Source organism: Nansenia antarctica (assembly GCF_963989245.1).
Source record: "Nansenia antarctica genome assembly, chromosome: 7".
NCBI lineage: Eukaryota > Metazoa > Chordata > Actinopteri > Argentiniformes > Microstomatidae > Nansenia > Nansenia antarctica.
The window spans coordinates 14,115,242-14,129,885 of NC_137677.1; the positions used below are offsets into that span (position 1 = coordinate 14,115,242).

The 14,644-nt window shown below is 43.7% G+C and overlaps 2 protein-coding genes across 3 annotated transcripts in view; one reads left to right on the forward strand and one right to left on the reverse strand.

Annotated features, from left to right (window-relative positions):
• Positions 1–7,740, forward strand: part of szt2 (SZT2 subunit of KICSTOR complex) — a gene marked incomplete at its 5' end in the record, with an annotated part of 80,593 nt that extends 72,853 nt beyond the window's left edge. The window contains 7 exons of the mRNA XM_080536588.1: positions 1,123–1,336; positions 1,499–1,685; positions 1,775–1,897; positions 2,145–2,670; positions 5,876–5,986; positions 6,872–6,940; positions 7,074–7,740. Of these exons, the coding sequence (XP_080392714.1) occupies positions 1,123–1,336; positions 1,499–1,685; positions 1,775–1,897; positions 2,145–2,670; positions 5,876–5,986; positions 6,872–6,940; positions 7,074–7,217 (1,374 nt within the window). The 3' untranslated portion in view covers positions 7,218–7,740. The remainder of the gene's footprint in view (positions 1–1,122; positions 1,337–1,498; positions 1,686–1,774; positions 1,898–2,144; positions 2,671–5,875; positions 5,987–6,871; positions 6,941–7,073) is intronic.
• A 1,536-nt stretch (positions 7,741–9,276) lies between these two features.
• On the reverse strand, positions 9,277–14,143 carry hyi (hydroxypyruvate isomerase). Of its 2 annotated transcripts, none has more exons than XM_080536218.1 (8): positions 13,877–14,143; positions 13,525–13,636; positions 13,190–13,304; positions 12,403–12,481; positions 12,261–12,310; positions 11,611–11,680; positions 11,336–11,470; positions 9,277–9,894 (listed from the first exon to the last, which is right to left on the reverse strand). In XM_080536218.1, the coding sequence occupies exons 1-8, from the start codon at positions 14,040–14,042 to the stop codon at positions 9,839–9,841; spliced, it is 783 nt and encodes a 260-aa protein (XP_080392344.1). In that variant the 5' UTR covers positions 14,043–14,143; the 3' UTR covers positions 9,277–9,838. The 2 variants fall into 2 exon arrangements, with proteins under 2 accessions (XP_080392344.1, XP_080392343.1); XM_080536217.1 differs by having other exon boundaries at positions 9,279–9,894; positions 13,844–14,142.
• Positions 14,144–14,644: the final 501 nt, after the last annotated feature.

Consider the following 14,644-nt stretch of genomic DNA (forward strand, 5'->3'; position numbering starts at 1 on the left):
TATTTCACTGTTAAAACTGAGGTTTGTAGTCTTAATAGCTTCCCAGTCATGTCGATGGAGGGGTCAAAGATCACCTTTAATTGGGCTGCAGGACTCTTGAACTACACTGGGGGGAGACTAAGAAAGGTTAACAACCCCCCTGAACCAGTATGGACTTGTTCACTTCTTGTTCTGACTTCAGACTTCCACAACTCCAACGCTCTTATCTTCAGCCTCTGCTGCGTTGCCACGGGAGAAATATGCCCACGCTTTATATTCTTGTGTAATTTGAATGTTATTAAAAATGGCTGCCTTACTACAAGTGCAGTCAGGTATAAAAAAGTTCACTTGGAAGTGATAAGACAGAGCATAACAGAGCATTTACCTGAAGGAGAGAAGTTTTCATGACACATTAAAGCCTCTAGTCACTGGCATTGAATGAACAGTGTTTGTTTTTTTCTGACTCTTTGATTTGAGAATACCTTATTTGCATTTGTTCCAGGCAAATGGTCAAGATGAAAGCAAGCTGCAGTAATAGCATTTAGCTCTCTCTCTCCCCCAACTCCTCTTATTGTGCTGTAATTACTCCCTGCTCCAGCCTCTTGGTGCAATCATTTGCATTTGCCATGCTTTTGTAAGCCCCCTCTTTGATGTTGGATTTAATTAAATAAGATATAATTATGAAGTTGATTGATATCACAGTAGCATACAAAAGGCCCTCACAAAGGAGTAGCGAGAGTAGCTGTGCAGTAAGCACTTTAAGTGCATGGCACAGATCGCTGGATAGAACAATGCTTGGAATGGCTGAAACAGCAGGGTATTTCCATGCCAACGTAGAGAGTGATTTAATGGTAGGATAATAGACAGATAGCAACACACACAGGACACAACTTTGGTACAGATTATCTGGGTATTTTTTTTACATACTGTCTTGACATTATTTAACTGAATTCAAATTGTTGTTTTATTAAGCGGAGGTTTACAATTGAGGAAGCTGTTTATTTCAGGAGAAGGCAGTTGGTTGCTTGGTGTGTGTGTGCGTGAGCGTGAGCGTGTGCGTGTGCGTGTGTGCGTGCTCGTGCTCGTGCATGCGTGCGTCCCAGTAGCTCAGGATCCTTGAATGTGTGTCACCGTCTCTTCTAGCTCTCCATGCTCTTCACCGAGGAGTGTGACAAGGTGCGGGACCAAATGCACGTTCACTCGTTCAGCTACGACTTCCACCTGCGCGTGGTGCACCAGTACCTGGTGGGCTGTCACATGACCCTGCGCCAGGGCTACCAGCTCACCAGCTTCCTGGAGGACTTCATCGCCCACCATCCCGACATCCCGAAGTTTGGCCGCAACCACGTCTTCCAGGGTGAGTCGGCCTGGTCCAGCCGCCCTAAACCTGCTATGGCGTCTCTGTTTCCCTTTGAAACGAGGCCTCACTTTTACTGAAATGAATCCCAGGAGTAACATGTTTAATACAGTTTTTTGTTGGTGATTCTCATGGCTCATTTTGCTGGTATTTGTTTGTCAGGGAGCTTCTCCATCGCCACTGGGATGATCACAGCTCACCAGCTATACAACTACATCACTGACCACGCCGGCACGTACGGCATGAAGCCCCTCCGCATGTCCAAGGCTGCAGTTACGTCGGAAAACAAGAAGGGGGTGACACCGAGCACGGACCTCCACGAATATGCCCTGGTAGCACTGTGGAACAGGTATATATCACAGACAACATCAATCACCTCTGTGATTTACCAGAGCTGAATTATTCATGAGCTTTGCTTTTTTTTATTATCTCTTTCAGCTCTGGCTCTTACAAGGATCTGGAAGGCCTCCGTCACCATGACGACTTTGATGTGTCCCTGTTGGTGTGCCATAACGCCGCGCCGTTCGAGGAGCAGTCGGAAGGCGAGAGACATTTGCTGAGGTACGGAGATATGAAAGCTACAGATTATAGCTGAACACAATGGGTGAAGTCATTACAAACCCTGGGGGGGTACCAGACCACTGCACCTGTGTTAACCCCTGATGCTATCCTCCAGCCTCTGAAATCCTTAAGAACGTGATTTTTTTGACACTGTAGGTTATTATTTCACATTAAGAAGCAGTGTACCAATATATCCATGTTTGTATGTTACAGTATGTGCTTGTAATATATCCTTGCGTGTGTTTAGGCTGAGTTACTATGTGATCATGACCAGTCAGCGGGAGCTGTTCCCCCGGCTGACGGCGGACATGCGACGCTTTAAGAAGCTTCCCCCGATCCACCGGGAGCCAAGCGACCTGGTGGGTCGGACGGCGCCGGACCGGGCCGAGACAGGCGGGGGGGCACGGGACCCCGAGCCTGACCCGTGGGAGGAGACGCCACCCGCGGCGGCGACCGCTACCGCGTCCCCCGACGGAGACTTCTACGCCACCAACGGGACCAACGGGGCAGGAGCGGGAGCCCAGGGGCTCCTCTACCCCTCCCCCCTCTTCCCCCTGCTGAACTCTGAGGTGGGCTCCGCGCGGAGGCAGATCCAAGCCAGCGTGGAGCAGGCCATGGGCCACTGTCGCAGGGACAACCTGTGGAGGAGGCTGTTCCACGGGGAGCACCTGGCTCTCGACAAGCTGAAGCTGAGTAAGCTGTCCTTCAGCGAGCTGGAGGAGCTCCTCAACGCCGTGCAGAGCCGCTCCATAGGAGAGGTCGACCCCCAGCTGGTAAACATCCCTGTTCCTCCCAGCCCCTAGATATCAGGGACTTTAAGCAGCGATGGTTGAAGGGATGGTTACGCCATTGGAGGATTATCTTTTTTTTTCCCAGTTTGCGCAATGCGCTATTCTGTCTTGACACTTCCCACCGCCGTAGCCTACTTACGGGAGAACGACTCGTTTTACCGTCCTCAGTAATACGTCTACGACGGCGGGATGTGTCAAGACAGAGTCACGCATGGGCAAATTGGAACTTTTTTTTTTTCTCAAACGACGTAGCTGTCCCTTCAACCGTCGCTGCCTAAAGTTCCTATTAGTGATATTCTACTGCTTTACACAGACATATCCTCCTCCTTTCTCACTGGTCCATAGAGATGTGCAACAGTGTTTGTTGAAAAGAATACCCCTTTTTCTCTGGTATTTGCATGGCCATTCATTACTTGTGAAATGATGTTTTTGTTATTGTGTTGACAAATGCTGCTACTCTAAGTTGGCGAAGCATTTAACACATCAACACCCTTTGTATGCACAGCAAGAGGCATAATTATACAGTAGATGGAACTTACACACTCTTGATTACTGGGAAAAAATGTGTGCTGTCTTTACATTGCAAGGAAAGATTGTCCACCTCCATAGTTTTATGAAGTGGCCAAGCGGAGACTAGTCTTCTGTTCACCTTCTGAGCAACGCTCGGCAGAAATGATCTGCACGGATACATGTCCACTTTAACGCAATAGTGTACAATGTCCTCTCCCGAGAGCCCCATCGTTGAAATGATTCTTCATTATATCCAGTTTTTTAAGTACCCACCTCCAATTACAATTCCGTAATTGTGCATCTGTGATTTTCAAATGGCTGGCGGCTTCACGTGGCAGTGGTACATGCAAGGTTAATGTCCTCTCAACAGAGATGGAAGCTAGGCCTCACTTCTGCCTGTTCGAGGAGCCATCAAGCCTATAACGAGGCTCTTATGTTGGAGTTGAAGAGGAACACACCAGCCACGGAGGAGTAAATGATCATCATAAGATGCCTCTCAAAGCCTTTACCTTCCACTGATCCAGGACTGTTCCTGGCCTCTCGAGAGCCTGATGGACAGCTCACAGCTCCGGCTCTGGCCAACTGAGTCTTCCCCACAGCGCCGTGTAGCTCATCCCCCATCAGCAGTGAGGCAGGTGCAGCAACGCTGTAAAGGCCAGGGCCTAATCCTTTCAGTATTACACTACCCTCACCAGCGCAAAACATGAGGATAACGCTGGCACAGCTGGTGAACATGCCAGTGCAGCTGTGATAATGTGCAGCGGGATGAGGAGGTGTTAGATAAGTGCTGCGTTTTGGATTGCGGTTCTGGTTCTCTTGTCATGTGTTCTCTTTCTCAGTCACTGCAGGCTGCCATCCCCCCACGGAACAGCAGGATTTGCTGTGATGACAGAATATATGTTTTTTTAATGATTCCCATAGCTTCCCCCAACGGTTTCATACATTCCATTTATAGCAATATATCAGCTTGTGAAGTCAATTCAACTGTGCTGTGTAACTCCACAGTGTAATGCTTATATTATTCTGTGAGTTGGTATAGCTCCTCTGCCCTCAGGGCATGTCAGAAGTCTCTATGCTAACACTGGAAGAATTGAAGGAGCTCCTAGAGATCTGCTCTGCCTACATGTTATATAAAAATCATCGCTCTACTCCAACTACTTGCTAGTCAATGATTTTCTTAAATTATTATTCTTTTTATTTTTTATTTTTTTGTAATGAAAATTGAATGAATGAAAATAATCAAATATTCGATGCACGCAGGGCTGGAGGATGACGCATATCATCTTGAATGTTAGCGTGGCCTAGAGGGCTGCCCTCTCCTATCTTAATCAAAGCTATGTTCTCCAAACTAGCTGTGTCTTTCCCACAGGGATTTCCGATTCTCAGCAATTATCTAATGATGTTGCAGAAAACTCCTAATTAAAAGCCCAAATATACTTATTTACTCGGTAAACACATTTAAAAAGTCCTAGTCAATGAGCACACATTAAGTGTTGTGAAGTATGGACTGAGAGAAGGCTCTGCAGCACTGAAGGTTTTGCCTTTGGAGAAGGCCCCATAGGACACCCTTGCTCTGGTGCCTTTGCCTGCATCATGTGTTGCTATATACGCAGAACTAAGTTTAGGAGTTATTTATTCCAAACAATATTTGATTAATTATTAATCTCTACTCTTATTTTTGGAATCGTAGTTATCCCGTAGTCTGTTTGTAATTGTTCCTCAAGCGTGTACATTCAGTAGCTCCTCTATAGCTGGTACAGTATGTGTTTGGTCAAGATGAAGCCACTTCTGGGGCGGCTGTGGCGCAGGGGGTAGAGTCGGCGTCTAAAGATCGCAAGGTTGGCAGATTCGGCGGTGTGAGCCCCGACTGGCCACATGTCGAAGTGTCCTTGGGCAAGACACTGAACCCCACATTGCTCCCAATGAGCGGGCCGGTGCCTTGCATGGCAGCTTGCCGCCATTGGTGTGTGAATGTGTGTGTGAATGGGTGAATGAAGAGCTGTACAACACACGCTGCCTCAGGAAGGCCTCCAAGATCTCCAGGGACCCATCCCACCCTGGGAACGAACACTTTGTTCGGCTGCGCTCAGGCAGGCAGTTCAGGACCATGTTCGCACGAACAAACAGACTGAAGCTCAGCTTCTACCCTAGGGCCATTCAGGCCCTGAACACAGCAAAGACCTAGGTTCTAGGCCCTGGACAATCTAGACAATTTGATGGCAGCTACTAGATTGTAAACATAAGTGCAATATTGTAATACAACTGTGAACATTCTAAACCTGCTAACTGCTACACTTTAATGAATGTGCAACAAATATTATGTGCAATATGACAACCCATGTGTACATAAGGTTCAGATATAGGGTTTATTTTATTGTATAGTATAGTAGATAGTATAGTATAGTAGTATAGTAGATAGTGTACATAGCCTTATTTATGTCAACCAGCTCTTTTCTCTTTTTTGTTTTATCCTTGGCTCTCTTGTTTTTAGTCTTTTTTCCAAGCACCAGGGGAGGCCCCCCTCCTACATTTCGTTGTATGGTACCTGTACTGTATTAATGACAATAAAGACCATTCATTCATTCATTCATTCATGAGAGGCCATTGTAAAGCGCTTTGGAATAAGGCGCTATATAAGTCAGTCCATTTACCATTTACTTCTCTCCTCTGTTCCCAGGACTGCTTCCTGACCATGAGTCCCAGCTGGTACCAGAGCCTGATCAAGGTGCTGCTGTCCCGCTTCCCTCAGAGTTGCCGACACTTTGACGACAACGGCATTCAATATCTAGTAAGAACCGGTTCTGGTTCCCCATGCATTTCTCTAGTTCTGAAGCTGATCTTTTGGCTGTGAGAAAAGAAAGCTGTGCTAATGTAACATACTGTATCACTTCAAATTGTGTTAAACTGACCCAGAATAATGTGGAGATAGATGACTTACTTTCCTTGCTAAGCAAATTAATTACCCTTGTCCTCCTCTCCCAGCAAGTCAAACAGTATCTTGACTCTACAGGCAATAACATCAAAACCTCGAGCTACATACATTAGCATGAGGCCATTGTTTATGAACTATTCAAGCCAAATACAACAATTTGATCTGTTTATGGTCAACATAACCATATCCACTATCGCAAACAGCCTCAAGTCACCTTGAAACTGTTTTAAATTAAAACCCAGTTGTTTCCCAGACTTCTTACGTTTATACACAGATGGGGGGGAAAATAACTTGAATGTGGCAAGAAATTATAATCTATTCCAAAATGTAAGACCTCTTGCGGTTTGAAATTAGGGTTGGTGTCTCATAGAAATGTGAAAAGAGGCTCTCTAGGGGGATTATCTGAGTCTTAAGGGGAATAATTGTCAGCTCCTCCAAAGTGTCAGGGAGGTTACTCCCTACTTAATTTTGTAATTGAGAGGCTTGAGATCAAATGAACATCCCTCACGTCTGAAGATTGCCCAAGATGAAGATATAAAGTTCAGCCTCTCCCTCTTCCAAACATCACACAGTGCACCTTTTTTTCCTGAGGGCATAACAATGTACAGCTTGAATACAAGAGCCCATCTAGCCTTAAACACCTATTATAGATCCGAGGTATACTGTGAGGGGGAGAGGGAAAGGAATTTGAAGTGTGCATTAGTGCTTAACATGAGCATTTGCATTGTCGTTCTCTTTCAGGCTGTCTTGAACCAGAAATTCACTGACTGCTTTGTTCTGGTCTTTCTTGACACTCAAGCCAGAAAAACGGTGAGTAATTGTTGGCCCTGTCCCCTAATTTCGTTAATTACTGACTGAGCACATTACTGGAATATGCACTTCTATATAGACCATAATGTGATTTGTAACATTGATTTTCCATTGACTTTGTTTGCCCCTCCAGAGCCTCAAAGTTGTTTTTAGAGAACCTTTGCCATCCCAACCACAGCCTAGCAACAGTCCACCGCCCCAGCTGGTGTCCATGTACCATCACTTGGAGTCTGTGATCAACACAGCTTGCTACAACCTCTGGACTGGCCTGCTTTAGGGCCAAGCAGGGGGTTTATGGAGATGGGAGAGAAACTTGGGTTTTTGGAAAACAACAGTGGTTTACTCTGACACTGTAAAAGCACACACAAGGCCCACCACTCTCTGTATACAGTACATGTGCCCCCAGTGACTGAAAAACTGTTTTACTTGAAGGATTTCCTCTCCACACTGAATGGAAGAGGTGAACTCATTTTTGCCAGTAGTTGGCGTTGACCTGCTCATAGTAGGAATCTGGCCTCATAAAGGGCACTTAGGTGAACACTACCTCACGATGACAGAATAGGAGTGAAGAAGTGTATATTATACTGGACAGTGCACCGGAGCAGTGTTGTTTATGCAATTTGCCCCCTTTGAATGCCAACTTACTGAACCTGCTGACTTTGTGAAGGGTGATAGATCGCTATTGGTAGAATGAAAAGGGGGAGGAGACTTTTTTGTTTGTTTTTTGAAGCCATAATATGTCTTTATGTCCATTGAGCTCATCTTCCAGTTGATGGGAAACCCATCCACCATTAGGGCTTTCACACCGGCAAAGAACCGTGCCGGTTCGCGTTCGCGTTCGGAAACCTCCGAACGTTGGCGCTGTCTGGCGAACGATACACTGGTATGAACGCGGGCTCGTTCGCCAGACAGCGCCAACGTTCGGAGGTTTCCGAACGCGAACCGGCACGGTTCTTTGCCGGTGTGAAAGCCCTACATGTGCATTAGAGATACAAGCTTAAAGGTGCAATGTGAATAAAACCACAACAAACCCGGCTCCCCCACCACTTCTTTGGTAAACATCTGAAGTATGGGACTGGAGAAATGTAACCCGCTCTCAACTTCATACAGACCTATGGATGCAAGTGACTGACCATCCTGAGATCAACATTATAGTGCAATTTTAACCATGTTTTGAAGCTATAGTGTTTCCAACTGCATTGTTTACAAACATGGAGTAAAGGCTTATATTTTTGGGTTCCGATAAGATAAGTTGATATCAATGATATTCTTCATTTAAATGTCCCAAAATGTATGTACCAATTACAGATTGACCTTTAAGTGGACATCACTCAATCCAACTTTGAATGGGACTAAAACAAGTGAGTGGTGTTGCAACCCAGTGTAAGTAATGGAAGGTTCAGGAAAATGAGATGCTGTTATGGCACCGATTCAACAATGAAAGTGTACAAATCCTACAGATGTGAGGTCTGAGGTATTTCTCTTGGATGCTGTGCCTTGTTGCCTTAGTTGCTCATGCCACAGCGCACAATCCAGTTAAGTCGTTTGAAGACGTGACATATTGCTGCCATTTCAGTCTGCAGTGTTGTTGGGTCATTCATTTTTTTTCTTTTGTACTTTGTGTCAAACCCTGCTACCGAATTTACCATCATTGCCATATCTTCATCCAAGAAGTGCCTTAGTTATTTGTTTCTATTTTTGATGATGCTACAAGAGGCGTATTATTGTTATTGCATCAACATTGAGAATAAAATTAGATGCTGATTAATTCTGACACAGTTAGGGGCATAGTTGGGCTACAGGCCTTAGTTTACAAGGAACTGGGAGTTCTGACGAGCATAGGACCCAGTTTGTGTCCAATTGTACCACCAAAAACACAAACAAACTGTGTCAGTTCTGAGATGTCATTGCAATATCTTACGACTCATAGACAGCCTTAAGTTTTTACACATTTCACTTGAAGGAAACCAAATATTTCAAGGTTGTTTGAAGTTCCTTATATAAAAAGAATTAAGTAAATTGAGAATTACCGAAGTATTATAAGGCAGTTTACCTTAAACATGTTTTTTTTTCTAAGTTAAGAACACTGGATGTTGATAGAAATTGATGTTAGGCTAGCTATACTTAGGCATTCTGAAACTAATATAATCAGAATAATACTGTCTGAAGCTTGTATATGTATATTATGTATATACAGATGGATTTGTATGTATGATACGCTAAAATAAAAACAATAGTATATTCGACTGAGTATGACTATTAAACTGACAAGAGTGATGCAAACCTTGGACTTAATTTTACTGTACAAAAGGTAATTACACAGCCACACGGTTAGGGTTAGCTTATAAAACAGCTTACCATGTTCATCACACCCATAAGTAATAATACCCTGTTAGTAATAATACTGTTAAATGAACAGCCACATCCCATGCACATTTCACATAATATGTTCATATTTTGCATATTCTGTATTTGACAGTACACACAAGGATTCATATCTGTACTGTACTTTATTACAGTACATATTCATGTACTGTAATAAATAATAATTCATATTTTGCATATTCTGTATTTGACAGTACACACAAGGATTCATACCTGTACTGTACTTTATTACAGTACTTTATACTGTTAAATGAACAGCCACATCCCATGCACATTTCACATATGTTCATATTTGGCATATTCTGTATTTGTCAGTACACACAAGGATTCATATCTGTACTGTACTTTATTGTTCCCCCTGTAGTACATGTTTGGTCAGGCCTCCCATGAATATGGCTCCTTGGACAGGGTGGTCTAGACAAGGTGGTCACTAGTTGGTTTTAAGGGAATAAGATCACAAACAGAATTGCTGGAATTTCCAAGTATAGAGGCTGTGGTTCTTTACTCCGGTCATCACTTGTTGCTCTTCCAGTAATCTTTCAGCCAACCCAGACCTTCATTTGTGGAGCCTGAAATGAGTTTTAAACCGTCATGCCCTTAGTTTTTTTTACCGTCATTGACAAGCTGTAATATAGCCTTAAACATCCTAATGTTGTACCCTATGTAAGTAATGGGAGGAGTGAAATCAAACAATTACAATAAGGTTAGTCGTAGACTTCAGGCAGTTATTGCATGCTTGGACATTTTATAAATCTGTCGCATTACCCTAAAATAGGGTGACGATACATAAAGAGTGTCATTTACCACAGGGCCGTCCAGGCCCTGAACACAGCAAAGAACTAAGTTCTGGGCCCTGGACAGTCTGGACGGATTGATGGCAGCTGCTGGACTGAAAAAATCAGGTGTAGTGCTGAGGCACAAACATGTACATTTCAAGCCTGCAAACTGTGACACTTTAAATAAATGTGAAATAATACTATTGTGCAATATGACAACCCTAGTCGTCTATCTGTACAGTATAGTACAGTGGATAGTGTACATAGCCTTTATTTATGTAAACCAGCTCCTTCCCTTCTTGTGATTTTTTTTTAAAAGTGTTTTTTTTCCTTTTCCCTTTCCTAACACCAGGGGAGCCACCCCTCCTAAATTTCGTTGTTTGGTACCTGTACTGTAGCAATGACAATAAAGTCCATTCATTCATTCATTTGTGAATGGAAATCAATACGTACATGAATACCATGAAATAACGGCTGGGAATCTCTACTTTAACCTTGGAGTAATTGTTTGATTCAAACCAAACCTTTGGAGTGTCAAGTCAAAAGAAGAGAAAATGCTTGACTGTCCCATTACTTGCGCAGGGCACTGTATATTGTTAGATGCTTTGTGGGATCCTTGGGACGACCCTACCCTAAACTTTACCCTAGTCTTGTTCCCACACACTTCCGCCCAAATGTGTGAAAGGTCAGGTGGACCGACGTGTCAAAATTGGGCCTTCTTAACTGAATACAATGTTATGTTTAAAAAAACAAAAAACACTAATGTTTAAAATGGACGACACGTTTCATCATCTCCCACGGCACCTCCCTCCCACAGTGCTCACACACAACACTTTCCCGATTCTGATCTATGCCTCGCAGTCATGTGATTCGCAAGAAATCAAATGATAACAAATATTGTACTCGATAAATCCACTCCCACAAAGGCAAGGCTTGAGTTGTTACTTCAGGCTTATATGCACTGTTGCACCAGGAGATGAGGTTACCCTTACCCGGGCTGTCCTAAGCATCCCACTAAGCATTTACCTTCAAATGTAACAGAGCAGAGTGTGCAGTGATTGTGTTTTGTGATTCATTTAGGGGGATCCCCATTACTATGGGTAATATTCCCACGTTACACAAAAGGTTTCAACATTGAATCCACAAAGTGACATAACAGTGAAAGGAGCTTGTAGCTCAGTGTGTTCTTGTCAAAGGGGGATATCAGAGAGAGCCAATGCAAACCTGCCCTCACCTAGAGGCTTGTATTCACAGCCGATGTACCCCTCATACCCCAGGGACTCCAGTGTACTGAAAAGGTAACGGTAACTCAGCTCTCCGTCACTGTCTGGCTCATTTCGGCTTGGAACCTGCGCAACTTGGATGTGGCCTGCAAAAGAGAGAATTAGTACCCCGTATTCTAACACCATAACAGGTTTGTGGTCAAAGATGCTCTGGGGCACCATATGATGTGCCCATAATGATGTTGGTGTGAACTGGAGTTATGTGTCAGACAAAACACACACTTACCAATGAGGGGGAAATACTTCTGGATATTGCGTGTCAAGTTGCCATCCATTATCTGCCAATGGAAAATGTCCTGCAGGGGAGAGGGACACAAAATGGCTTCTGTCAGTAAGCTCTGGCTACACAGAACAATTGTATATACGGTACAGAAGCTTCTTGACATTGCAAATTCTTTTGTTTTGTTTTTGGGCTGCCGAATAATAATAATAACATTTTCATGTCCCTCTTCTCAACAGCCCAACATGAATTTGGAAAAGGAAAAACTACATTTCATACTTAGGGTAAATCCTTTCTGTCAAGTTGGAAATGTGCTAGTTTGTATGAATTGTGCATTGAGTCTAAACGGCTGACTAGTATGTGGTGCATGTGGACAGGTAGATCATCTTATTCACAAATTGCCTCAAGAAAAAGGAATGTTCTGCTATTGAACAAACTACTTAGTCACTTTTCGAGAACAAAACATGTTTCCTGTGGGAGTACGAGCAACAGAAAAACAAATAAGATGTTGTGCTCCGTCCTTGGGCTTTATGGTCGCTTTGCTGAGACCTGCCTGAGACTCAGTAATTGCTCAGGGTGAACCATTCTCTCCAGATGTGTAAAGTGTTCCGTTTTCAACCAGATATAGTATTAGAGACTTTCTTGAAGGTACTCACCATCTGCAGCTTAATATTTGGGTGCCCAACTTTCTGCAGAATTGCGGCTGCTGTAGGGTCAAAGAATACACAAATAGATCAACAATAGATTTCTAAATGCAGTGACTGTTGCATTGGTGCACACATAGTCACTGAGCCTTACCCTGATGCGGAGTGTCCAGGAAATACCTTGGGTCTGTTATCCTTGTGTTTATGGGCTCAATCAAGCCAGTGATGCCCTCCTAAGAGAAAACAGAAATGCATATGACTGCCCTATTATTAATGCTAAATTGGTTACAGACAGAAGGCAAATCGAATTGACATTTTCTTTACAATTTTGCAGTGTTAGGGGGTCGCTCCATTACGTACAACTATCACGTCGCTCCAATGTAGTTCAACTATCAGCTTAGCTGTATGTTGCAGTAGCTTAGTGGTAGGTAAACTACATTAAAATTAGTAGTACCGGTAGTAGTAAGACTGTCACTACAATTTTCCAAAAGGAAAAAAAAGGTAATTCAACTATTATTTGCCCAGCCCTTGAATTCTTCCCTCACTGCCTCCAGTCTAACAATGTGTTTCTCTCACAGTGATTTTAGAGCATTTCAGTCACACCCTTTCTGTTGCATGGACTGATCATCTTTCAGTAACTGACAGTTGGATTAAGTCGTTTTTCAAAGCAGCTTTAGTTTGAAACAACATTTCTCTCAAGGATAGCTTTAGTGCAGTTCAACTTTTAAATACAATGTCAGAGTAGTGGCTTCCCCAGCACTGCAGTTTTGTGAACATAAATTGGGCACGTTCCACGTTCAATCACATGAGACATAGTACTCTATCAACCCAAATGTTTATTTAATGTCCTATTTTAGTAATGAATAGTGACAACATGCCACCACATGTGTTTTCGTGTGGGAGAACAACCATCTCAGTGTCCCACTACTTATTAGGGTCACCTTTGAGAGCACCTCTGCAGCATGTTTCAGGTTCTGCACAAAGGTGGCTTCCATCTCTATGGTAACGGCAGCTCGGTCTGCCCCCGCAGGCAACCTCCCGGCCATCAAGTGGATCCTGATGAAACGGATAAATGGTATTTCTTGCATAGCATGTTCATACTGTCACTGAACACTGTACTGAGGTAACATCACAGTGAGCAGCAGTGTTCTACACAGTGTATGTGATGGACATAGACAGAGGATACACAGATTCACTAGGATCATTTCCATCGCCTCAGTCATATGAGGCACAGTAGGCTCACTGGGAGTGTACGCGACCTGTGTGACATCCTTACCTCCTGCAGTCCAAAGCCTTGGCGTACTGCATAGCCAGATCCAAGCCCTGTCTGAAGTCAGCCTCTCTGCCAGGGACAGCAGCCAGGCCCAGTTCATCAGCCTTCACATCTCCTAACAAAACACAGATCATTGGCAAAATGTTCCCCCATAGACAAGAGTGGACTAGTGTTTTCTTTTCAACAACTAAATGAATGTTTCTCCCCCAATTTCACCAAACACAGCTTCCAGCTCAACTGAATGACATAAACGTATATGGGTAGGTTTGTCCTAGAACATTCTGCATTCGGCCTGCATAATAATGCATCTTTTATGTCTCACCACGGGGTGTGTTAATAAGCACCACTTCTACACCTGTAGCATTCTTGACTCTCCGGAGCTCTTCGATGTCGGAGTCGTACAGCCATGCCGCCTCTACAGCCTGAAACCCGGCTGACGCAGCGGCGTAGATTCTCTGGGTCAACTCTGGCAGGTCCGTGAACAACCACGAAATGTTCGCGCAAAATTTTAAGGGGGGCATTACGCATCAGGAGGTGGGCACAGCCTCGATGGCGAGATCGTTGTTCAGTGAAGTTGAATTGCCGTCAACGCTCGTAGACAAGCAGAAGAACAGTTTTGCAATAGTTTGCACAGAGTCAGTGAAAAATCAAAGTCCGTTGACACCCCCAACTCCAGCTGTCAGCTGACGTGAGGGTGTGTATTGCCACCACGGGTATCGCTGTGGTCGCGCTGACTGTTGTTCGCCAAGTTCCTGCTTGCGCTCGCGCATGCGCAACTGCGCACGTACAGTGGTGCATGTGTATGGGCAGAGATCTGTGCCACTAGAATCTGAATCTGAATTACTGACTTTGAATTTGAATTGCTCAATTTGAATTTAAAAAATGACGTTGAATAAAACAAAAAAGACTTTGAATCACATAATTTGAATTTGTATTGTTTAACTTGAATAACTGAATTGAAAAACTAAATCAAGTTAAACAATACAAATTCAAATTATGTGATTCAAAGTAAACAAAATATTCAACGTCATTTTTTTAAATTCAAATTGAGCAATTCAAATTCAAAGTCAGTAATTCAGATTCAGATTCTAGTGGCACAGATCTCTGCCCATACTTGTGCACC